This window comes from Gopherus evgoodei, chromosome 1, assembly GCF_007399415.2.
Source record: "Gopherus evgoodei ecotype Sinaloan lineage chromosome 1, rGopEvg1_v1.p, whole genome shotgun sequence".
Taxonomy (NCBI): Eukaryota; Metazoa; Chordata; order Testudines; family Testudinidae; genus Gopherus; species Gopherus evgoodei.
The window spans coordinates 261783897-261811092 of record NC_044322.1 but is presented as its reverse complement, the minus strand read 5'-3'; the positions used below and the strand labels follow the sequence as shown (position 1 = coordinate 261811092).

The 27196-nt window shown below is 38.6% G+C and overlaps 1 protein-coding gene across 4 annotated transcripts in view; it reads right to left on the bottom strand.

Annotated features, from left to right (window-relative positions):
• MYBPC1 (myosin binding protein C, slow type) overlaps positions 1 to 27196 on the bottom strand; it is a 112962-nt gene that overhangs the window by 53465 nt on the left and 32301 nt on the right. For 2 of the 4 annotated variants that reach the window (XM_030544292.1, XM_030544304.1), the window contains exons 2-11: positions 26837 to 26890; positions 24820 to 24861; positions 17763 to 17798; positions 17327 to 17365; positions 15930 to 15965; positions 13238 to 13342; positions 12398 to 12546; positions 11867 to 11984; positions 10196 to 10247; positions 7456 to 7512 (exon numbers count right to left, since the gene is read on the bottom strand). In XM_030544292.1, coding sequence (XP_030400152.1) covers positions 7456 to 7512; positions 10196 to 10247; positions 11867 to 11984; positions 12398 to 12546; positions 13238 to 13342; positions 15930 to 15965; positions 17327 to 17365; positions 17763 to 17798; positions 24820 to 24861; positions 26837 to 26890 — 688 coding nt within the window. The remainder of the gene's footprint in view (positions 1 to 7455; positions 7513 to 10195; positions 10248 to 11866; positions 11985 to 12397; positions 12547 to 13237; positions 13343 to 15929; positions 15966 to 17326; positions 17366 to 17762; positions 17799 to 24819; positions 24862 to 26836; positions 26891 to 27196) is intronic. The other 2 variants (XM_030544300.1, XM_030544305.1) reach the window with 2 other exon arrangements.

Genomic DNA, 27196 nt, shown 5'->3' with positions numbered 1-27196 from the left:
GCAGAACATTGTCTTTACATACTCAAGCCTTGCATCAGGACCTTCAAGAATCAAAGACTCATTTATCAAGCAAACTTGATGGACACCATGGAAACTTTTGTGACTTCCTGAACCACTGCTGGCTCCTGTTTCTATTATGCCTGCAAACTTACCCCATGAACTGGTCCAGAGTGGGGCTCATCATCAGTTTGCTGACCAGGCACATGCAGGTCTGGGCCTCTCCACTATGGGGAAAATACAGCCCTTTCTTGGGCCAATTCAAGAATTCTGTCCAAGTCATGGAAATAATTTTTGATGACCCAAATTGAAGATTCACAGCACAAGCTGTAGCATCTTGAGATCGGGATGCCAACCAGTCAGCAACTATGACACAGAGTTTCAGCGTCTGGTGACAGATACCAAGTGGTACAAAACTGCACAGTGCTACCATTTCTGGCTTCATCTGAACAACAAGAGCAAAGGCAAGCTTGTGTGGGTGGAAGCTCCGACCAACCTGGATGCCCTTTTTGCATTAAGATAGATAACTGCCTATGGGAATGCCAACAGGAAAAGAAGTGGTTCCCTGGCATTGGTCAGAAAACCTTCCACACCCACCCCACAGTCTGAGCCCATCCAACTGAACACAGCCTAACACCATCTCTCCGATGCAGAGAAAGATCGACATGGGGCATCAGAGCTATGTCTCTGCTGCAGAGTACCAAAACACTTTGCCTTGAGTTGTATGGCAAAAGGATGACTGAGAAAATGCCAGGTTCCAGCACCAGTAGAGGGATTTGGGAGAGGCTAGCACTTTCCATTCTCTCCCATTCATGGTTCCTACAGTGGTTCTCAGGCACCTTGATGGCATCTAATCAACGCTCAACACACCTTCAGCTGCTCTGTCTACGACACCCCCTGAAGACAGAGCTCAGCCTGGAACCACTGCTGCCTCCAGGAATTGTATGGACCTAGAATTTTCCCTAAAACACAAGATTCTGACTGCATAAGGCCATCACTGCATGGAGACCATCAACAGTTCTCTCCTATCTTTGGGCCCAATCACACAAGAGATCACTCTTGGAGGTCATCACTCATCAAGGTCATCATAAGTCCTTCCAGTTTGGTTTTGTCTGTTTCCCACACTTTCCAATCATTCTTAGCATCATATGGCTTGGGACACATGATCCCCACATCCTTTGGGGATCAAGCATGGTGCATTTTAATATTCGGTACTGCCAGCAGTCCTGCTTTCCTGAGTCCAGTTGTAGGTTAGAGTTTCTCCCTCTGAGTGAGTCCAGTCCCACCTCAAGGACTTCAGAACAGGGGGACCCAGCTTGAAGTTGTCCCTGCTGGCCCCAACAGCAAGAAGGCCAATGTTCTGCCTTGTCCTATAAACCTTCAGCCCAGAGTAGAGGCTCACTTTGGGTGTATCTACACTCTTGCAGAACCAGAACTACAGGCACTCAGAGTCTATCTCTGAGGGAACCTGGAAAAGGGAATCATCTGTCCTTCTATGTCCCATCTTTTTTTGTGGGCAAGAAAGACGTCTCCTTGAGGTACTGTGTGGACAACTGGGCGTTGAATAAAATAACCACCCAGAATCAGTACTCCCTGTTGCTTAACAACAAATTCTTTGAGCAGCTTCACTCTGCCAGGGTCTTTACCAAATTAGTCCTTCATGGAGCCTAAAACCCGGTTCTGGTTTTGGAAGGGGATCAGTGGAATGCCGCTTTTCACATCCAGTATGGACACTGGAATATCTGGTGATGCTCTTTATACTGTGCAATGCCTCAGTGACCTTCCAACATGTTATCAATGATATTTATATAGAGGTGTTGTATCAGTTTCTTGTTATATAACTCAATGATATAACTTGTTATATAACTCTCTGAAGACCAGACTCTTCATGATCAACATGCATGCCACGTCGTGGAGAGCCTTCATTTGAATCATCTCTATGCAGAATTAGAAAAGTATGAATTTGATCAGAATATGATCGAGTTCCTAGTAATATTATTTCCCATAGGGAACTAACTATGGATCCCTGCAAGGTAGCCACCATCTCTAACTGAACAGACCAAAAGACACATGGGGGCAGGGAGGGTGTGCAGCAGTTCTGAGGCTTCGCCAGCCTTTACCAGAAGTACATTTGAAACTTTTCTGATAGCTCCACTGATGGCACTCTTCTGGAAAGGAGCTCAGTTCCTCTGGTCCCCAAAGGCTCAACTCATCTGTGACCACTTGAAGAGGGCTTTTATATCAGCACACATCCTGGTCCACTCCAACTCCACCTGGTCATTTATAGTAGAAACCAGCACATCCAACTTTGTCATTGGAGACAAACTATCAGAGCAATTATCAGAGGGTAGCCGTGTTAGTCTGGATCTGTAAAAGCAGCAAAGAATCCTGTGGCACCTTATAGAGTAACAGACGTTTTGGAGCATGAGCTTTCGTGGGTGAATACCCACTTCCTCAGATGCATGTAATGGAAATATCCAGGGGCAGGTATATATATGTGTGCTAGCAAGCAAGCTAGAGATAACGAGGTCAGTTCAATCAGGGAGGATGAGGCCCTGTTCTAGCAGTTGAGGTGTGAAAACCAAGAGAGGAGAAACTGGTTCTGTAATTGGCAAGCCATTCACAGTCTTTGTTCAATCCTGAGCTGATGGTGTCAAATTTGCAGATGAACTGAAACTCAGCAGTTTCTCTTTGAAGTCTGGTCCTGAAGTTTTTTTGCTGCAGGATGGCAGCAGAGCAATGGGGCACCTATAATCAGAGCAATTATCAGAGCAATGGGGCACCTATAATCAATTTCATCCTCATGCTTTCTATTCTTGTAAACTAACCCCAGCAGACAAGAATCACAATATCTGGGACAAGAAATTACTAGCAATCAAGACAGCCTTCAAGGAATGGCACCATCTCCTGGAAGGAGCTGAGTTTCTGGAGTAGGTTCTTACAGATTACAAGAACTTGGAATTCCTCTGTCATGGCCAGGTGCCTTAACCAACACTAGATTTGTTGGTTCCTATTCTTTTCCAGGTTCAATTTCATGGTGATCTGCTGCCCAAGGGTAAGAAATCGGAAGGCGTATGCCCTATCCTCTGAAGATGAATACCTCGAAATGGACTCAGAATCCCCTTCCATGGTCCTTAAATCATCTAATTTTATTAGTGGTATGGTGGACAGTAGCCTGATGTCCTCCATCCAATCTCTCGTCTTGTGACCCATTTGCCGCCGACCCATCAAATACCATTGATTCCCCACCAACTCAGAATTTCAACTGAGGGATGGGACAGTCTGTTACAAGGAACAGGCCTATGTTCCAGAAGGACATTTCATTCCTTCCCACCCTATCTTGACTCTTCTTGGAAAATGTTTAATGATTTCATGGTTTGCCTTCTGGTGTGGTGTAAGTCCAAGTGCCACAATTTATTTCCTGGTTTTCTTCAAGCTCCTTGGTGTGGAGTCCTTTATATCACCCTCATCCTAATGGGCAGACGGAACACGTTAACCAGATCTTGGAAAAATTATTCCACTGCTTCTTAAATTACCAACACTACGATTGGATTCTCTTGTTACCACACACAGAGTTCATTTACAACAGTTCCACTCATGCCTCTATTCAGCAAAGCCTGTTTTATGCTAGTTACAGATTCCATCCTTGCTTCCACGCCCACAGTCTCCCTGGTATCCACAGCAGTGGAGCTGGTCACCCATCTGCATCAGATACAAGAAGAGCTCCAAGAGCACCTCAGCACCATGAAGGAAACCTGTAAATGCCATGCCAAAGAGGGCCATTCAGACATTCCCAACCTTGCAATAGGAGACAAGATCTGGGTGTCCACCCCAGAACCTTAAATCCATTTGCCCCTCAGCTAAACTGGATTACTGATACATAGGGCTTTTCATGATCATAGAACAGAACAACTTGGTCTCTTTCAAGCTACAGTTTACCAAGTCATTGAAGATTAAACATATTCCATACCTCCCTTCTCAAGCCATGCACAGAAAACCTGTTTCCAGCTCATCCAATCCCCTGCCCAGACACATATCCATCAAGGGGCAAGATGAGTATTTAGTTAGAAAAATCCCTGATTCCAGGTGAGTCTGAGGGAAAGTCTAATACTTGGTTATTGGGAAGGTTATGGTCTGGAAGACCCATCCTGGGAACCAGAGGAGAATATCTACAGAGCAGATATACGGTGAACTTTTCACTGGTCCCAGGCGAGCTGTCAGGAATTAGGGTTCGCAGCTGAGCTTGGGACCAGCGAGCTACACTTCCCTAGTGAGCAACAGAGGATTCATCGCTGAATCACACTTGGCTTGCAGCAGAATCACCTGATTGGCCAGATCACCTGATTAACAGGAGGAACCAACAGGTGTGCTCTTAAGCACAGCAGCAGTATTATTCCAACGGCTGCTCAAAGCATTTGCCCACAGCTGCATTAGCTCCTGCCTTGACCCCAACCTTGCTTCTACATTGCCTCATTCCATGTCACCCGGCTCTGATTCTACTTCAGTTCCTGACTTTGGCTCTGACCCTTGGCTCTGCTATGCAGTCTCTGACTCCGGCTCTGATTCTTGGCTCTGATTCCTGACTTCTGACTCTGAGACTCTGGCTCTGATCCTGGGCTCCTATTCCTGGTTCCTGACTCCAGTTCTAACCACTAGGCTGACTCCTGCTCCAGCCAGTAGGCATGATCACCCATGTCCCCATCTCCGACATCTATACTTCTCAAACTGCAGGACTGGGGCTAAATTTGGTACAAGGTTGGCGTTATGGGTCCACTGACACCCGTACTCATGAGACAAATATGTTGACCTCTGTACTTACAGTGGTCTTTAGTAATGGGAAGATTTTCTAGATCTCTAGAGTTAGTTCTGTTTGTTCAAGCTTATCAGATTTCATATTAAACAAGCTAGAGTATCATATTTATTGTAGTTAGCTTCAAAGTCTATATTTAAATTAACAGAGTCAGCTGATAAAAAAAACTAGTTAACTATTTTGAAACTGGCAAGCATTAAATGCAGGGATAATGGGGCAGTCTGGATAAGATTGTAATTTTGATGAGATCCACTGGTTATCTCAGAAAAAGAAAGCTGCTAGTATAATTTAGGAGCATAGGGGAAAGAGGATAGGGCATAGGGCAGAGGTCTTGACCTTTTTTTTCCAGAAGCATGTGCTGGCTGAGACCAGGATTTCCCTGATTAAATCTGACAGGTTCTGGGGGAATCAGCACTTTTGGCAACAGAGCAAGAACACAAATGTATGGAAAAATAAAAAAACTTCAGCCTTTATTGCCTTATGGTATAGAGAAATAATGGGATCTCTGAGAAGTCTGACAGGGTTGGGCCAGTGACTATGTACAGTACTAGACCATTATATAATCCATAAAGTTTACAAGCTTTTATAGTAGTTCAGTGGTATTTTTAAGAAATAACTAAAGATGATTCAAAATATTTATGGTGTGTAGTATTACTCCTAAGAAAATAGAAAGACTGGCATTGCATGATATTTTATGTCTTTAATTTTTGTTTTGTGCTTATGATTTATGGAAACTGACTGCTTACTGAAAATAGTCGTGTTTCAATGAGATTCCTCCTGCATGAGGTCAGGTCAAAACCAGCTTGCAAACATATTTAAAAGCTGACACACGCTAAGGGGTAGAATTCTCATCTCATTGCGCTGGCCATTAGCGGTGCAACTCCTATCAATGCTAATGAGAGTTACACATCCACATCCACATGAACGGAGATGATAATGTGCCCCGTTAAAATCAGCAGTGGTTGAGAACGAGGATCAGCATGTCCAGATTTTCAAGTAATTAAACAATTATTTCAGACTCTCTATTCACCTTGCATAACTAAGAACAAATTTTAACACTTTGAACAACCACACTTTGTTCTGAGACTATAATATTTGTACCTGTGAAGAGTGGGCAAACATTTATTACTTTCCAGACAGATCCATTGTAAATTATCTAGACCACAATCTCATCCAATTTTTTCCCCCTGAGATATGTGCATTTTGTTGAAAAATGTATTAAAAAAAGTATAAATGTTTGAGTCTCTTTGAGATCCAGCACCTTTCGGAATTTCATGGCATTATTGACCCATTGCTGTGATAAGACATACCACTTTACACAGTATGTCATTAAGATGGCTTACTGGTTTGACTTCCTGTGAGAGCATCTCAAAATAATAATAATTAAAAAAAAAGCATTCAGACTCTACACATTCAGACTTTTGTTAAAATATATATTTCAGGTACTTATATATTGAATTTCAGCAGCTGAAATGTGGCAAAATACTGATCTTATCAATATACAATTATTCTATTTAAAAACAGGTTGATTTGGTTTCCCCATTAACCACACAAGAGTTATACTGTGTTTCTATGAATATATATATTTTATCAAATAAAACAATGAATTATTTATGTTAGTGAAGTGATAGTCACAATTTCACATTACCACAAAAACAATGAAACCTCCCCACATGCAATCCATTTGTTAGTACAGAAAAAAAACCCAAGACAGTCAATCAGAACTATCACATTACTGTTGTTTCTGTAGGATAGTTAAATGAACACAAGTCAAATTGAAATTCCTAGTTAGGAATGAAGAGAGGATAAAAAATAGAGACCTGGTGGATATGAATTAATTCAAACAATTCTTGATGTTAGGTTCTCTTTGGTTATTAGAACTGCAAAGTCATGCTACATATCATCTGAAAGCTAATTTTTCTTCATTTTTGTAAGAAGCTATCGAGTTTTACTTAGGACCTCACTATCTCAATAATTTATCTGCCTGTTCCTTGAACAACCTGTTTGTTGCTTTTTGGTCAGATGATGAAAGAGCACATAATGCTCAATAATTAATAAGTTTACTGCATTCTCTAGCTTGGGCATGGAGAAGGGAAGAGCAGAAGAGTCAGCGATCATCTAAAAAAATACCCTTCTTCCCTGATTTAAACATCTGGAACCAGAAAACCCCTTTGAAATAATATAAATGCCTACATTTTGAAAGCATTGTATGTAATTACCAGACTCAGGATATTTGCTAAAGTTAAAGTGTGTCCAGAAGGGCCAGATTAACCCTAATAGTTTCTTACTTTCACACCAGACTCAATTTTCCAACCTGCTCATCCCTGCATAGGGAAAAAACCAATGCAAACACAAAATAAATAGCATGTAGACTAAATACTATTGATTTGTTCCATTAAGAAAGTGCACCACAACCTAAAATCTTTGACACATTCAAATCTGAGGTTTCTTTCCTTCCTGCTATGTTTACAAGATATGATTAGTTGAGCTTTTGCATTTCATACTCAAATAATTAAAAGTTAGGAATATCAGAAGAAAGTAAGAGCATATAATTCTTGAAAAATGATTAATGCTAAACCTGACTCTTTCTGCATATGAACCTAATGATTTCCAATCCACACCTGCTCACTTCATCACTTGTTTCTCACCTACGTTTCAGGAGACCACTAAAGTCAAGTTCTCCTGCATCGTCTTGTCCTTCACCGCTGTTGTTAATAAAAAAAAGATCAAATCTTTGTTTAATACAGAGAGACTTGGACAACACACACTGCAAACACTCTAGATGTCCTGTATATGCAATACTGTCTAGACACACAAATAATGGTATAAAATCAACACAAACTTGTATTCGTTTCCACGCAAGTTATGGTTCCATAACAAGCACTTGTGAAAAATAAACACAAAGGTTTGTATTGCTTGCTGTTATACTTTTAAGGCAAATTTCTGTAGATTGCATACATTAATTTGCTAAGATTTGTGTTCTATTTTAGAACACAAATTCACTTAAGCCAATCAACACAAAGGGCTTTGTTTTGGGGTTTGAATAATATGTATGTGTAAAAAACAAAGGGCTTGTGCTGATCTCTGTTGTAAATATAAAACAAAGATTTGCATTGTTGAGTGTACTGCATTTAACAATGTACAGCTGTGTCAAATACCAGCTAGCAAAGCGTTACACTTCAGTTTAACCTCTGTGTGTCAGCGAAGGAAGAAGTCAGATAGAAAAAAAGAAAAACAATACTTGTACTCTTTTAAAATGGGATTGTAGCCTTTTTAAAGATGCAGTCCCTTCTAGAAGGTCTTCTTAAACAAGAACATTTTATTACAACATACAGTACATAGAAGAAAATGTTCTATTGTTGGGGTGATGACAGTAAACATTAGGGTTGAAATCCTGGCACTATTGAAGTCAATGTCAGTTAACTCAATGGCACTTGGATTTCACCTTAGAGTTTGCATACAGTATTCCCTTTTCCATTGGCATTGTGGTTGTTGCTGAGTCATAGTACAGTGTGCAAAAAATGTGCCCCTAGGAAAGAATTTACCTGGAAATTAATATCCTTCTGAGCATGAATTTACCTCAATAACTCATCATTAAAGAAAAGAAGTTACTACTTAATCACATTTATAAAGGATGTTTGCTTATTTCTTGAACTTAACAAATGATACTGGTTTTCTGTCCACAAACTATATTTCCAATATTTACATTTCTGTTCTGGTAAGAAAAAGGTGTGCAGATTTATATATATCAGTGCTTTTTAATGGCTATTTTATCTCAAATTCCAATAATCTGCAAGAAGATTTAGGATATAATGCTGTATACTAAGACTTCTGGAATGCATATATTTTAATTTTATTATAAAGATGAATTTGATATGCATTTTTCTTTTTATCATAAAATAATCCTGTTGCATTGAAGTCAACTGGAATTCTGCCATTGATTTCAACAAGTGCAGGACTGGGCCCACAGTAACTTTCACATCATAGATAATTACTATCAGGGAGCATATAGTAGGATATTTTAATGAATCACAAAATAAAATTTTAAAAATTCTTGTAAAGAAATAGATAATATTTAATGGCATCTTACAAATAAGATGGAAAATATATTGGGAAACACACATTAAAAGAGTTTAAAACAAGTTCTGTCTTATGAAGTAATGATCTTAAGTGTCAATATCTATTTTAAAATGTTTAGATTTTTTCTGTCTCTGATGTTATGTATCCGCCCTCTGCTAAAACAGACAACCTTCTTTTGCAATGTGCTGGCTAAATCCCACTTGTGTAATTATTTTCTGCCTATCTAAAGTTCCTGTCTATTTTTAAATGAATGAGAGAAACAAGGTGGGTGAGGTAATACACATTTTTCATTTTCTGCCCTGAACTACTGTGTAGTGTTAGTATATGATTACCTTCTATCCCAGAAGATACTGCTTGCAAAAAGACAGAGTCTTTGGAATCTTCACACACTAGTTGCTACATAAATGTTAGTAATTGGTGTGGTTATTTAACTCTGGAGTAGAGCTAGGTGAAATTTTTCAGATGAATAGTTTATTCACCTAAAAATACCATTCTGGTCAACCTGAAACAATTTGCGAATGTGACATGAATTCACTGAACAGTTTCAGCCAGAAAAAAATGTGGCTACATTCACAAAATGGCTGAAGGTAGAGAAGGTGATGATGGTATTCACTTGTCTGGGATGTGGGAAACCCAAGTTCAAAACCTCACTCTACATCTGACAGAGAAGGAAACTAAATTCATGTGTCCCACCTACCAAGTGGGCTAATTAGTAAAAGAGGCACCTCCTTCATCTGGTTATTATGTGAATCTAGCTCTTTTGAAATACCCAGAAACAAAACATTTCAGGCATATTTTGTTTGATCCAAAATGAACTTCTTTAATTCACCTATATTTGGGGAAATGTTTTGATTTAGTTTGACCTGAATCAAAAAAATTTTTATTTTTTTTTAATCTGTCAGTGAACCAAAATCAGTTATTTTCCCAGCTTTACTCTGGAGTTACTTAAAGAAAATGATATATAAGCTTTTATCTCTTAAAAATGGAATTTCAGAAATGCAATCCTATAACTTCATTTAGCCTTTGCTGTGCTTACTGTATGGTTATCTAACTCCATCAACACTTCCCTTATAGCAATTGCACTCGACTATCATTTTAAAGTCTATTATACTGTATATGCAGTTTCTGATATAAGGTTACTTCATCCTACCCACTTTCAATTACCTTACATCCCACTTTTTTCATCCTTATTTATAACACCACCTTTTTATAACATGTGATATGCGTGGCTAGGAGAAATGGTATAAGGTGATTCTATGCTATATGTCCCTTATTGAGTAACTTCACAGGATCGCCACTCAAAGTTACCTTCTTTTGAAAGCAGATCGGATGTCAATAGATGGAGCAGGCTGAGAAGATTCTATGAAAGAAAAAAAGTTAAAGAAATATTTTTACCTTGGTGCTTTAAAGTACTTCAGATTCATTGCTAAGTGACCATCATGTATATGCCCTTCTGGCATCAAGATCTGCCAAGTGCAAGTCTCATCAGTGCAGAGGTAATCTTTTTTAGTACATTTCTTTAAACTACATTATACATTTCTGCATACAAGATCAAATTGTGGGATGTTTCTCTCACATTCCCTCCTGAATGCACACACCCTGTGTCTCTCTCACTTTTTTTCTCTCACTGACATCTTCCAGTGTTCAGAGTAAATTCACTCCTGCCCAACATCTTACAGGAAAAAAGAAGTCCTGCATAAACATATGGGGGGCCCAAATCATCATCAGTTGTTTTTTGCCACCCAGAATAGACTTTGTCTTCCTCCCGCTGGGTGGTCAGCAAGAAATATACAAGAGCTTGGTCTGACTGAGAGTGGGAGATCCTGAGGGAAATTCATCCCTGTGTCAAGGGCCAGCACAAGATCTCTGCACCACATAAACCCTATTTGGAGAGTTTATTTGCGATATAACTGATGTATATAGATCTTTGTGCTGGGCCTTGGCACAAGGATGAATTTCCCCTTGCATGAATTAGACATATGAATCAGACAGATGAAACAACTCTGTCCTATAGAAAGTTTATAGATGCAGATAGATGAGTTCTTCACCTAGCAGCCTAATGAATACATGCAGATTCCTAGGCCTGTCTCTGTCAATTAGCAATCAGCTGTTGGGCATTTCCTTAACTGCAGCCTTCTTCCCTGGCTGATGACCAAGTTGATGACCTTGGTAATTTGGTAGGCTTGTTTTGCTAGGATGAACAAATACTCGACTAGGCTGCTTGGAGTGTTGCTGATCTCTGGGTATTTGGGAAGCTTGCCTGGATCTGTCTTGCAGCTGAAATTACAGGACTAGGTGAACATTTGCAGGTTTTAAGATTTGAACAATAGCCTTTATGGGGCAGACAAGATTGTTCGCTCTTGTTTGCTCATTGCTTCCTATCTCTCTTTGGCTCTGCAAATATGCCTGCGCTAAACTTTGTTCATGTGAGAAGTCCCATAAGTAAAATTAAGCATGTGTGTAAATGTTTGCAGGAAGAGGGTCTTTATCATGCATAAGTTAACAAATAATTTGGCCCTGAATCTCCACTGCATTGTGCCATCATTCATACCTGGGCAAAGTAGATGTAAAATGTTACCACTGATTGGGTACCATTTTACGCTCTCTCTGCACAGGTGGGGATTCCAAACCATTCCATATCAGAACATCTCTTGGATGTAACCGCATACATAAGCTCTCCCATGTGGTATCTCTTGACAGATTTATGGCTGGCATTCTTTTTGTTCAGCAGAGGCCTGATCTAAATTCAATAGAAGTCTTTCTATTGAGCTCCGTAGGCTTTGGCTCAAACCCATGCTTGCTAGCCACCCCCCTCTACCATATATTTCATTCAAAAAATAAATCACAGCTGCTCAGGAGGCATTGTGTTCATAAAGTTAACATTAAAACTTCCTTTACTGTGCATGAGAATACAATTATACCATATTTGTTGTAAAAAGCGAAAAAAAAATCTGTAAGTGGATAAAAGGGGAATCTTACCGTGGACTTCAAGATCGAAAGAGCAGCTATCAAACTTATCCTTATATGTTACTTCGCAGCGGTAGTTCCCACCGTAGTTTTCCTTAGCTTTAATGATTTGCATCTCAAACGTATAAACCTGAAATTCAAATGCGAAATATAATCATTTTAGTTTAGGATACATTTGTACAAAGAGGAAGTTAAAAGCTATGGCCTAAATGGAGAGTTTACTCTCTCTGCCTGTGTCAGGAGTGATGCAGAGCTCTGCTGCCCAGGAGGAACTCTGGAAAGGAACTGTGATTCAGAGACCCTCTTTCAAAGTTATTACTCAGAGGAGCTCCTGTTTTATGCCAGGGGACATGATGCATCAGATCCTTACCAGACAACATCCTACGGAAATGTATGGTGCAGCCAGAAATTGAACCCAGTTCTCCTGAGTCTCTATCCAATGCCTGAACCACAATGCCCTCGATCCTTAGATGAATGGCTGATTAAAAACGGTTTTTAAGGCTTCAAGTTTTGTCTCTTTAAAAAAGAAAAACAGAAGTGTACCTTGCTATGACGCTCAAATGTCTCCTTCAGCTGAAGGTGTTTGCCCGCTTTACTGGCCAGGTCCATCCATTTCCCTTTGAACCACTTTACAGTTGGCTTTCGAAGAAGATCTTTGGCTTCTACTTTGGCTATAAATGTAATATTTTCTCCTTTAAAAAAAGAAAATAATAATAATTCAGTCATTACTGAAAATGTGGTTGCCTGTCACATTTGTACACGTTTCTTTTATAGAAAGATTTGTGTGGATGGTAGAGGGGTTTGGACTCAAATCTGAGTCTGAGCCCAGGTTCACAATGCAGTGTGGCTATACCGTTAGAAAGAGACTTGACAGTGAGGTTGTATGGCAACCCCAAATGGCTGCCTGAAAGACCAGTATTGATGAGCTTCAGAGAGGGACATGTCTAGTTCCTATTTCTCCAGTCCCTAGTTTTGTTTATGCTCTAAAAATTCCCACCAAATCCTTTCTTCTAGTTAGAGACTGAGAAAGTGTAAGAGCATATGAACAACAATCTCTGAAACTCTCCCATGGTGTCAGCTGTTGTACAGCTAAGAGTAGTACAGGCGATCACCTATCCTCTCCAAATGACCACAACTTCCAGCTTTCACCCTGACTAAATTATTAGATCTAAATTTGGTCTTGGTATTAACCAATTGAATAGTCTCTTCACAGACCGGCCAAATTCCTTCTTTAAAGAGGACTGTGTGGTTCCCATTGAAGTTAATAGGAGTTGCACATGCCTGAAGGTAGAATTTAAATGTTATATGAAATGCACCTCTTGTCAGAATTTATCTATATCATAAACCCTCCCCCCCATATTTAATTTGATTCTAGCCACTTACCAACATTTACTGAACCACCCTGTGGTTTTTCAATAAATAAAGTGGATCTCTGGGAATCGTCATGCTTCTCTGTTTCTTCTGGAGTTCCATCTCCAAGAGACCATACTAATATGCAGAGAGAGGGAGAAATATCATTCGTCTAAGCATGGTTCACTCCCACCAAAGTACACTTACCTGAGTTCATTAATCGCTCTAAACCTTTAGGCATCCTCAATGGTATGTAAGTCTTTCGTTCCCTTACTCTCAGTGACACCCACTGTCAGGGACGGGGCTGTCACATGCTCTACAGTTCCTATCGAAATATCATCTATGTGATGATAGAAAATGGAACTGTTTGGGAAAGGAATTTGGGCAGATGTACGGTATAAGTGTCTTTTGTAACTTGGACTGCAATAATGTTCAGCCATGAGGGCTTTATAGGTATAGTCCACGAAAGTGCTTTGTAGAAACAGAAACCACGGCTCGAAGGTCCAAAGGCACAGCCAGTCTTAGGCACAAGCAGGATAAGTATGACCACTTGGTGCATGATTTTTGTGGCTCTCCCTCAATCCTGCACTCGCTCAGCAACTCATGCAAACTAATCTTTCCCCTTTGCCAGGAGATAATGATGGGAAGAGGCTCACTCTTCAATCTCAATCTCTCCCTTCCATGATAGAACCAGTGAGGCAGCAACTTGCAGCCTGATTTTGAACCCCATCACCACTGCTACCAGCTTCCGTCTACATGTACCCTCCTGAGAGTTTGGGTCCGGCAAATCCTCAGGCCAGCCCTGTGCATAGATTGATGTTTATAGGTGAATAACTAGCCAGACACAAATGATTAAGTCACACACTCAGGTACAGATCCTTCTCCTGTTGAAGTCAATGGGAGTTCTGAGACAAAAGTGGGCAGCAATGGTGAGAAAGGATGTATGTACTGAGTCTCCAGAATATCTCCCTCTCTGACAACTCCTTCAGAGCCCTGGCAGGAATCAAAGTTGACTCCCAGTGGAAAACCCTATGGAGAGTGACAAAGAAAACATTTGTGGGCCACAGTCTCTCCTCCTAAAGACAGGGTAAAACATGTGTCTCATATTCTGAGTTAGAATGTGTGCAGTAAGAATGATATATACTCTTCTTTAGACTGAGGTGGGTGGGCTAGCACAGAGTGGGGGTAATGAATGTAGCTAGTAAAATTAGGGCTGCCCAGGCATATATGTCAGAAAGTACAATCTGTGCAGAAGAACATGAATACTGGTCTATCCCCACAACTGGCCATTTCTTTGCTCTCTTTGGGTCAGAAATGCCTCCTTATTGTTCCTGAATGGAGCAAAAAATAAAACAAAGCATCGGAGTGCAAAGTATTGGGACAAATTGCGTCCCGACCGCGGGACAAATGCCTAAATATTGGGACAGTCCCAATTTTATCTGGATTTCTGGTCACTCTTTTTGGGTCAGTGTGTTCAAAGGCCATCGGTCTCTGATCTTACAATTAACAAACAGGCAGGGCCGGCTCTTCCATTTAGGTGACCTAGGCGGTCGCCTAGGGCACCAGGATTTGGGAGGGCGGCAGATTGCTCCGGTGGACCTCCCATAGGTGTGCCTGTGGAAGGTCCGCTGGTCCCGCGGCTCCGGTGGACCTGCTGCAGGCGTTCCTGCGGATGGTCAGCTGGTCCCGCGGCCCTGCGCCTAGGGCACCAAAAACCCTGGTGCTGCCCCTGCAAACAGGCACAACAAATTGCAGTATAATTCATATTTTGTTATGCCTTGTTGCTAATATAAAAAGTTCCTTTTCATGTACAGTACCTGTTGTAAAAGATCACGTCAGATGTCAGCATAGTTTTTACACTGTATAAAGGATTATTACAGAAGGAATCATGCTGGCTGGTGAAAGTTAACATTGCACAGATATGTAACATTAACTACATTGGCCACCGCTCATTAGTCAACTGTGGAAAAAAGGATCAAATGTTTTTGTTTTATTAAAAGCTATAACACATTTCAGGAGGTACAGGAATGCTAAATAACTCCACTTCTAGGATGGTTAAAAGAATTAGGCTTTTAGCTTTGTCTCTTAATGAACTCAATGTATAGGAGTATCGAGTTCTACTGCACATGTAATTATGTTATTGCTCACATGTAAACACACATATACACATGCACATACATACACAAATGTATAGGGAGAGATGTATCTATCTATATGCTGTATATGTAGTATTCTGGTACACATACAAAACCACAACACAAATACAAATGGGAAAGGGTCACTAGTGAAAATTCTTTATATGGCAGTGTCTGGTACTGGAATTTTTAGTGTGAAACCAGCTGCAATCCTAATAAACCACAATGTGATTCTGATAAAAATGTTATAAAAAATTTCTATATGCAAGAAGATCACATAAAATCATAATGTGTTTGGTTTTTAATAAAAAGATTCACAGATTTCAGCTATTCCAGGTAAATAACTGGGGTTGAAGTCCCATCTGCACATTTCATTTAAGAGAGAAGTCTATTTCTAAATTTCCAAGTAGATTTTCCCAAGTAACCCCTTTTCTTTGACATTTAAAATCAACTTAAAAGTTAAGATTTAATGACATATGAATGACTGTAATATAAAATAAAGGTAAATAAGTGCCAAGAAATAATTAATTAATAATAATTGCACTATGTTAGAGTTGGAATGTTTCTATTTTTTTTCCAGGAGGTCTCACCTGAATCTTTTCTCTCCGCTGACTGAGTAGTCCCATCTGAAAGGAAAGAGTAACCTGGATGATCCTAGTTTAGAGATCACAGTGTAATTGACCTTAGAGTTTACTGGTTCTTTAAAAAAAAAAAGAACTGTACCGCAAGTCGCAGAGGTAGAACAGAAATTTAGGACCATAATCATGTGAAGATGTCTCAATACAGGAATATGAAAAGTGTATAACTGAGTCTAAACCTCAATTATCTTTCTTCCGTTTCTGTATTCAACACAGGAAAATGTAATTAACATAGTACACATCTCTGTGCAAGGCTTCCTTTCCATTTTAGAAGGATGCAAAAAGGCCAATACTTTCCTCAAAATTCTGGATAGTTCGAGATAATAAAAAACATTTTAGTGCATTATTCATCCTAAAGGACAGTATCTTGAAGTTTAACAATATAATGACTCAGGTTGAAAAACAAAATCCAGAGAAATAATGGAAAAGAAATTTTGAGGGTTCTTTTTAGGAGTGGTTAAAATAATAGTTTTATTTTTAGAATTAAGGGCCAGATCCTCAGCTGGTACATATCAGTGTAACTCCATTGATTTCAGCTGAAGATCTGGCCCCTGTAAAATTTCATCTTCAGGTGGTTTGTGTAAAAGTTGATAATTTCTTAAGGGAACTAAAATAATTAACAGCACTTCTTACTTTAATAAGTTGATGTGCATCATTAGGCATTCCATCATTGGGTTTCATTAAGGGTTTACACTCCTTTTAAAACAAATTAACATAAAACATGGTTGGAAAGCATGTGTGTGGGCAGGATGAGGTTTCAGCAACACCTCAAAGTTGGTGACACTAGGACCTTACGCAGCATCTTTTACTGTTGCTTTTCAGTCAGTGATTGTGGTTTGAAGGCCTTTTATTTGTCAGCTGACTAGTGGTCAGCCCCGAAAAATTAAAGCCACCTGACTTCTGATTGACTGGTAGAGCAGTGGCATCAGTAAGCAGCCTAAGTAAGGTGACATCCAATCAGGTGGAGATAACTAGTTTTAAATCATAAGGATTTAGTTTAATTATAATTCTGAAATTTGGGTTCAGGTTTAACCTTAAAAATGCAGTCTGTATTCCTCCAGCTGAATGCATATAGAGCCTGACCTTCAGAGCAGCTGAGCATTTCACCTGCTATGAAATAGTGAAGTCTTACTTAAGTCTTTAAGAGAAGATACAAGTGGGATTTCAGTGCTGTAAAAGCCTTGCACTGGCCCACTGCATGGGGAGGTGAATTTCACCTGAAGTATCTAAAGAAGTTTCTGTGTTGATGGAATTTATGCTTAAGTGCAAACTACAAAATCAGGACCTATTTTTTTCTAGTCTATTTTTTTCTAAAGAGGAAGGAAAAAAAGCACTGTAATAATCCTAACCTGCTTGTGGAGCATTAACTGAAGCACTGTCATCTTCATCTGTAAAAAGAAATATGAATAAAAATACTATACAAAGAAAAAGACAGCACTGTAGATTATCCTTTTTAGTACAAACAAACGAAAATGTGAAACCTGCAAAAAAAAAGGGGGGGGGGGGGAATCATGATAGTTGAAAACACTCGTAATGGAAACTTAAAACTGATGAATAAAGCGATGAGTAATTCAGTAGCTGAAATGGTAAACCTTAATGCTCCAGGCAAGTAAAAATAAATAAATAAACAAATAAATAAATAAAATAATGGGATGTGAACAGTGATCTATTATGAAAATATGGATTTATATGGGAGTTTTTTAAGTGATTCTGTTTGTTAGAGATGTAATCCACAGTGAATACAAAAGAACAAAAAATGAAATCAAGGTCAACCACACATCTGACCTTCTGAAGAGGATGTCGATTCGCTGACGTTCATGTCTGCAAGTAAAATGCGTACCACATATACATTCAACATAACTAACCCATTTCAGACACGCAAAACATACTACAATTTAAAAAACCACCACTATACACACAGTTAGTAACTCCTGCATAAGAAGATTAATCCAAAATGAAGGGATTAAGCAACTCAGTTTTTTCCATATACAGGTAACACTTCAAATACTCAATCATTATCAGTTCACTTGGTTTTCATTTGATAAACATTGAATAAATGGCTCCACTCTTTGGTATTAACACTTCATTTCCTAAGAATTATAATCTATTTTAGCAATTATACTGTTATTTTAAAATGTTAACTCATATACTATGCCATTAATAAATAATAATAATTAATAATAAATAATAAAAACCTTGAAAAATTATGAAAGTCATTAAAATATTGATATTAAGGTCTAGTGACAATATTCATGATTTGAGGAGACCCTAGTGGCAAGATAAATGGCACTTTCTACAACAGTACAGTATTTTTCATTAGCTAATAACTGTATTTTAGCTGTTGAATAGAACACACACAGAGCTCAGTCTCTGGTGAAAATAGACCATAAATATAAGTGTTTTAAATGGGTTTTAGTAGAAAAATATAATTTTTACCTGTGTCCTTGTTGAAAGGCTAGAACAAACTAGATATAATTATGGCTTCAAGATATATAGACATACAGTAGAACCTCAGAGTTATAAACACCAGAGTTACGAACTGACCAGTCAACCACACACCTCATTTGGAACTGGAAGTACGCAATCAGGCAGCAGCAGAGACAAAAACAAGTAAAAAAAAGGCAAATACAGCACAGTACTATTTTAAATGTAAACTACTAAACAAAGGGAAAGCAGCATTTTTTATCTGTACAGTAAAGTTTCAAAGCTGTATTAAGTCAATGTTCATTTGTAAACTTTTGAAAGAACAACTATCAGGTTTTGTTCAGAGTTACGAACATTTCAGAGTTACAATCTTCATTTCCCAAGGTGTTTGTAACTCTGAGGTTCTACTGTACCTATAAATGTTAAATAAAATGTGCATCTTTAACTTTATAAACTTTATTTTATTTAACTTTATAAAGTTAAATAAAATTTGCATGTTTTCCAAATCGGCCTAATATAACAACCTGTTACCTCCTGTTCAGGAACTATAAATGGTTTTATGGTAACTAACAGCTCATATAACTACATAGCCTGGAACTTCAATGAAGGTAGATAAATATGACTTTTCTGTTATAGGGAAATATTAAAACAGTCTCATTTAATTTTGTAAAGAGATTCACTCAACTAACAGAGCTACAGAAAGCAAATGATAACACTGATAACTTGGATGAAAGGTTGCTGAAGTAATTAATATAACTCTTCAACAAAAAAGATAATATAGGATCAACAGCAGAACAACTTCAAACATTACAAAGAGTGGGAATGAACATGAAAGGTAATAAATATCGCCTTCACATTCAGTTTCTGACAGCATTCACATGTGAAAATGTGACCACCTTAACTTTGACTCACAAGTCACACTCATGCATACATACTCTTTCAATGGTACACATACATTAGCAATGCCTATTTATATATATAATCCTTGATCTTCTACAGCTAGATTGTACCTTTAGGCACAGTCCCATGTAATGAGGTGGTCTGTAGCCGTGCAGCTCCCAGAGCAGCCCCAGAGGGCTTAGAATTGGTTCTGGGGTAAATAATTTGTTACAGTCAACATGTTGGGGGTGAGACTAAGATTTTAACTTTCGGACCTTTCCTCACCCACTTGTTTGATAGGATGATTGAACACTGGTCAGGTGTTGAACACTGGTGTTGAATACTGGTCACACTGCTTTCCCTACAATGCCAGGAGTCAAGATGCATGGAGGTTGCTCAGAGGTGAGTGAGTGTGGTCTTACTCTTTCCCCCTTACATCCTGTGCACACAGGAGAGGGTGTTCCACAATCTGACTCTTAATTCTTAAGGTTTTTTTAAAATAGTAATATTACAGTTCTGTATTTTACTGAAAAAATATAATTATTACTTTAGCAACCTTAATGTTAAGTTAATAAAGGTTTCTGTGTTGGTATTTTCTACTTTTTTAAAAGAAGAAAAACCACATAAGGAGCCCTGAAAGTTTTAAAATTGAATTTGCACAGATAAGTTTGTGTGCCATATGTATTGCATTTTCTATGGTGCTGGGTTCCTCATGGCTTCCATGGTGTGCAAATGGGATAGCAGAAAAGCTGTGCAGCTCCCAAGATGTACAGGAGGGGAGTCCCACTACAGATCTAAGAATCTCTATTCTGTACACCTTAGGAGGTATGCTTCTAGAGAAGGTGTATACAACACTAAGCTATATTGGAGCACCTACCCTGCTTCTGCAGCACCTGGAGCTCTACTGGGGAGTCAATCCTCTCTAACAATCTATTTTCACCTGTGCCTCTGTAGAAAAGGCTCATATATAATGTTCCTGAAACTAGGAGTGTTTTCGTGTGTAAAACTCTGTACATTAGCTTTTGACATCTAATCTTTTCTATATTAATTTTCATGAGAAATAAACATATATCTCATAAAGTAGATAGATAGATAGATAGATAGATAGATAGATAGATAGATAGATAGATAGATAGCCTATGTGAGATTTTGTTTAGATCTATATCTCTAGGAAATTTGAAGTGTTACACCTTAATAATTTCTAAACCAGAATGCTTCACAAAAAGAACTCTAAACTATTTTTTTTGAAGTCAGTCAGTCTCCTAACTATTGAAGGAATTCACATCAGACTTCCCCCAAAATTCAATCTACACACAGAGTGATTTTAGTTCTGTTCAATATATTCTCATGTCTACCAAACAAATTTATGCTTTACTTTAACTGAAAACTGAACGCTATTTTAAATCTGGAGTCACTATTGTCACTTTTGTAAAACAGAAGAAAAGGTTAAATGAGTAGAGAGCAGATACAAAACAGCACCATTAAAATACATGATACTTTTGTTTATTGTGAACATGGAAACACTTGACTTCTGAGTCATGCAGGAAGTTTGGCAATGTAAGCAAGTGATTTGGATATTTGCTGCTACAGATCAGGCAAGTGAAGAATAGGTATTGCAATCTGAAAAAGCTAAAGACCCATACATGTAACAGGCCAAAATTTCCTCTCAGTCGTACCCAGGCAACCTCAGATACTTTTGCTTAGGTTGATGGAGAGCTATATTTTATCCAGTCTGTGTCATGGAAGAAACACTTTTTGACCTTAATATGATTTAAGAATAATAATATGAACAGAACTATATTTAAAGATGTTAGCTTTCACAAATAGGGAGGGAGTAAAGTGAGATGAAATCGATGAGAATGTGCATTCTTACACTAACACAATATGAGTCATAAACCATTTGGATAATTATATATATATATATAATTGCATGTACTGATTATCTGTAACACTTAGTGGGGAGACTATAGATCTATTAATAAATTAGAGATTATGAGGGAGTGGAGGATATCCTTACAATCTTAGGTATTCAAATTAATGTACATAAATTAACATAAATTTACTATAAAGTCACAACGAAACCGGGTTAAATTCTCTTCTCACTTTTACTAGGATAAACCTAGAGTAACTCCAATTAGACTCACTGAGTCAATCTAGATTTATACTGGTTGTAACTGATAGCACAATGTAGTCCTAACAATGACCAAGATTTTCAAAACTCTGTGTCTAAAGTTAAGCTGATTAAATAGATTGTTTCACTTTTCAGAGTGCTGAGTACTCAGCCACTCCCATTAAACTGCACAGGAACTGTTAGGTACTTAAGGTGCTGGGCAGCCAAGTGAAAGAACTGAAGTTTTAGTAGATAGATGAAAGGCTTAGTGAAACCTAAAGAAAATACAGGGATGAAACATGCAGACATTTTAGTAGATGGCTGGAGGGAACCTAGAGAAAGCACATCAGTGAAATACGCAGAAATTTATTAGTAGACACCTGAATGGCTGGATGATACCTAAAGAAAGGAATAAGCAAACTGTTTTTAGATTGAGAAAATCATGATAACAATACTTTGTATACAAGATGCTAAATTTAAAAAGAAAAAATGGAAAATGGGATCAGTATAAGATGACACGGTTATAAGTTTGGCGGAACTTCTGCTGATTCACTTCGTGTTCTGCAAATAAAATGAATACTTAGTAGCTACATCTGAGTTCTGAATCTTCCAGTTACACAACTCAGATGTCTGTGAAAATGGCAAAATTATACAGGAGCGGCAAGTTTTCTTTTCACTGCTCTGAACTAATCATTTCCAGTGAAAAAACCTAGAAAGAGAACAAAGAATTTTTCACATGGTGTGACCCATTTTCTCAACTCTACTAGACCTACTAATAACATAATAGGTAGACAAATGTTTTACCATGGACAGACAGTAACTACCAACAAATAACAGAATAGTAAAGCAGACACACAGATAGGTCTAGTTTTTCTGCCTAACTGCTGGCTCTATGCCACAAAAATAATCTGGAATTTATGAAGAATATGGCCTAGGTTTTCTTGCTTGACTGTGGGATTCATGCACAAACTGACTTCTCTGCACACAGACAACTTCCCATATACTGGGGGTGGGGGAGTGAGGGGCGGCCGGTATGAACTATCATGAATATCTTAGAATTTGTTTGATCTGCAAAGTACCCATGCTTTATGCTGTCTAGATATGAAACCCTTCACCATCCCACATAATTCAGAGAAGACCCCAAAACTGCCACTTGCAAAGTTATGGAAGCAGTTTTTAGCTCCAACCTGGACTAAGTAGTACAAAAGCCAGTTGTTGGCTGGCTCTCTCCCTGTTCCTTGTTAGTAAACAGCCCTTTAAAATATATTTTTTCTAATATAACATGACTTTCAGCAAATGGGGAAGAGAGAGGCCTTTTTTTCTAATATTCAGGAGCTATGCTTGTTATTATAAAGAATATGATATACAAAATTCTTCTAAGAGATGAGCATGAGAGTCTTAAAGACCCTCTTCCCTTACGCACAATGGAATCCTAGCCCTGGATTGGGGTTCACAGGAACTGGGGTTCAGACTGCAATATAAATAACAATACATTTAATTAATAATATCAGCTAACTCATTCAGCATGCTCTGAATCTTACTGACAATGACATCTGTGCTGCTATGTAAAGGAACAGCTCCACTAGACCATGATGGATGAGAAGAGAATCTTTTCTACTTATCAGTACCACAATCTTTCTAACATTTAACTATTCAGTTTCTTATTTGGAACTCTTACTTTAGTGGTTGTTGCTAGTTGAAATGTGATTAAAAGTGGAAGCACCTCAACTTTTACTTTGTGTAGTAGAATCTCACACATTTTTTTTAAATTTAAAAACCATTCCAAGCACTAGAAGTAAATGGCTCAGCCCCATGAAAAACTCCTACTCTCCAGCAAATCTCTTTATTCTTTGCTAGTGTGAAGCTTCAAAAACCGCAAGACAGATTGTCTAAAAAAGATAGTACAATAGTGTTCAATGAGATACTTGCCAATATCCTTTTTAATTCAGCAAAATATAGACTTGTAGAATTAGAGGGGAAGATATTATAGATGTTCAATTCAGGAGCAAAATGTTTTTCCCGGGTCAAAATTCAAGCAGTCATAACCAACAACTGCTAGACTATTATAAGGCAAAAATCTTCATTTCTGTTTCTACCTATTTGGAGTGCAAAATGCTCCTGAATAAAACTGTTGCCAAGAATGACAGATTTAAGTCCTTCCCAAAATATTTTTGTAACAAAATAGATGCACTGCTGGAAGACAGTTAGCAGCATGCACTGATGCTAAGTTCAGCATGTTTATTCTGTTAGTGATATTTGGTTCATTCATTCTCAACATCGGCATTCAGATTTTCTTGATACAAACGGCCATGCACTGTTCCACATCCTTTTCAAATTAATCTGTAAACAAGTCTTAGATGCCACATCACATCCAGTCTTTTAAAAAGGCAAATCTATAAGCTTCCAGCTAGGTGAGATCAAAGTCAGAGTAGATATTCAAGGCCTGTTCCTAATAATGAAAAAAATGTTGGGTCAACTATAAACAGATCTTAGTCTGACTGAGATTTTTTTTTATCAGCATCAGAAACCTCATACTTGAATCAATAAACTATATTGTCCGTTTCAAAGTGAACTGATGAACTGTTCTACTTCTACTCAGGTAGAGAGTACAGAATAATGCACAGTATGTGCCATATTTGATCTTTCTTTCCATACAAAAGGGTAGAATTTGACCCAGTCCCACCAAATATGTGTTCCTAAATGGAAGAATTACTAATTGAGGGCCAGATTCTAACTGCAGCTAAGTAGCAGAAATAGCTATGTATCTTGAAAATGTAGCTGTTTGTTGGATCCATGTAGATTTTTCAAGTAAGGCAGTAACACAGAACATGTATTGGGGTTTATCATTTGGCCCTAAATGAAGAAAAAATAATGAAGTGAGATGATTCCTTTACAAAAGAATATGTGAAAGTTAGATGACTTAGTTGACCAGATGTCTGATGAAAATGTACAGCATGAAATACCAAGGTTCTAAGGTAGAATAGAAACAGCTTTGGATGATAAAATGAGATTGCCCACCTCATGCAAGAGCTACTGGTATGCACTGACCTAAATTTTGTTGAATTCTGTCAATGTCACAGCTTTCTGTCAAAGCTCATTTGAAGATGGCTTTCTGCTCATGCAAATCATTTGAAATCTGATCCAGGAAAATGGACCATTTTATCTAACTAATCATGGTTACTACGCAGTATAGCTCAATAAAGGCTAGTGAGTTTCATACTTGTTTACAGAATTTTGAAGGAAACACATAAACAGCATAATTTCCTTGTGCTCAATGAGTCATGCAGAAAAAAATCCCGAAGCTTCAAACCACACTACTGTAATATAATTCACCAAAATTCTGAAAAAAGCTCAAACAATCTAGCATCATTACAGCATTTATAGATGCTCTGCCTGCTTCCAGCTTTTGGGATATGACAGTCCACTCACCTTTAGCCTGTTCAGTTCCATCTTCTTTTGGTTTCTTTTGTTCTGTGTAGGAAGTACAAGTACATTTTTGAGAGAATCTTAAAGTAAAAAGAAAAACTTACACAGCATTATAAAGAATACAACAAAGCTTTAGGTCATGTAAACGTGTATTCCCCACTCCACCCAGGTCCGGTGCGAGGATGTTTTGTGCCCTAGGTGAAACTTCCACCTTGCGCCCTCCCCCGTCCCTGAGCTGCCACCCTGAAGTGCCCCCCCGTGGCAGCTCCCCACCCCCCTCTGCCCTGAGGCACATCCCCCCCCACGCCCCAGCTCACCCCGGCTCCACCTCCACCCTGAGCATGCCATCACCACTTCACTTCTCCCGCCTCCCAGGCTTGCGGCGCCTAAGCTGAGTTCCCCTGTGTGCCGCCCCCCGCTTACTTGCTGCAGGCGGCCCTCCCCATGCGCCCCTGCCCCAGCTCCTTCCACCTAAATGCTGGCAGCAACCGGGGCTGCCGAAGAAAATGCCACCCCCCAATCCTAGTGCCCTAAGCGACTTCCTAGGTCGCCTACTAGGTTGCACTGGCTCTGACTCCATCCTTGCAAAAAGCCTATTTCTTAGGGTTATTGGTAATTGTATAATGTATAGCTATAATTCACCACACGAAATGTTACATATTAGAATAATATACATGCACTTTGTGTTTGATATGTTATCAGATTATGTACTATTGAAGAGGATTGTTGTGGGCTCCCTTACAGGAAGCAAATTGACACCTTCTTTGAAAGCAGCAATTGTTAGACCTTTGTTCTCTTGGGAATTGTTCTGAAGCCCATTGTAGCCAATTGAAAGATTCCAATTGATGTCAATGGGCTTTGGATCAGGCATTCGATACTGTCATATTCTGATAGTACCTAAATGCCTCAGGTCTCCTGAACCCCAGTCAATTTGTTTTTAAGTTGGTGTACAGTACAGACAGATAGTGTTGGAGATATGATCTGACATCTCTTCCTGGGGAGGGTTTAAGACCAAATAGCCATACTGATTCTTTCATTACTGTTGGCAGTGAGGTGCTAATGTAGATCATAGCAGGAATAGATAGGGTCACTCCTGAGTTACTCATCTTTTCTGTCTCAGCCAACCAAGAGATTAGTTTTTGTAAATTCTTAATTGGCAAAAGGGTTCTCTATTCCAGGGTTTTGCTGGATTCTATTTTGCTAACTATCTTGTTCAATTTGTTTATGGGGCCATTTGGAGGTGTTGCAAAGATGTATGGATTGTAGTATCTTCAGTACACAGAGGACACTCAACTCTATTTCCTATCAAATCTGACCTCCTCACTGTGGTTGAATGACTTACTTAGTGCCCAACAGAGTATGGTGGTTGGATGAGAGTTAACTAGCTGAGGTGCAGTCCAAGATGGGACTAGAAACTAGAATTGATCCAACAATAAACCAAACAAATACATGGGGTATATAGTTATACCACTTTATGAGTATTAATGTAGTTCAGGTGAGCATGAAGATCAAACCATAAGTGCTTGGGCCTTCTATGGTTCATGTTCTCACAAGAGAAAAGGGGCTAGCTATGTTCAAAGCTTCATATTTATCTGAAGCCTTATTCAGTAAGGGTTTGGTTCAGACACCCTTATCCACACTGAGTAGTACATTCAATGGGAAATGAATGGGACTTTTTGTTTAGAAACAACATGAATGTGGGTAACATAATCAAGTCCCCAAATGTTATCATCCCTTTACTATGACTGTGGCCAGAAAGATATTTTCAGTGTCATATTTACCAGCTCTCCTCTAAACAACATCAAGCTTGAGAAATTAGAAATTCTTAGGCAAACCTATATGAATGGTAAGTGAAGATAACACCTTACTAAATCAAGCTCACTTCCTATTGTTCATCAGCTGTTTATTTACAGTCAGACAATAACAAAAGACACCACAGTATTGTAGCACAGTCCAGACACACACAATTCTGTTTATGCTACAGACCAAATCAGGTAACAAAGGCAATTCCTTTACTAACCTGCAGGTGGTGCGGTTTCTGCAGGTGGCAAAATTTCTGCTTTAGTTTCTTTCTCTGAAAATAAAGAAAGGAAAAAGCTGAATTTGAAGTAAAAAACATATTTTTCATACATTTAATTGTATAATTGTTGAAACCAGAAACATTCAAGGTTAGTTTAAGGCTTCAAACCAAACCTCAAAAATCAGCTTATATTTTGATACTTACAGCAAAACATCTTTCCTATTCCCTATGTCATTTGTAATTTCTCTGTATTGTGTATTCACAATGACACCAGTTATTCTAGAGATTTATATTTAAATGGTTTTTATTTTGTACAAAAAAAGACAGAAATTATAACAGGGCCAACTTGCTACTACACAG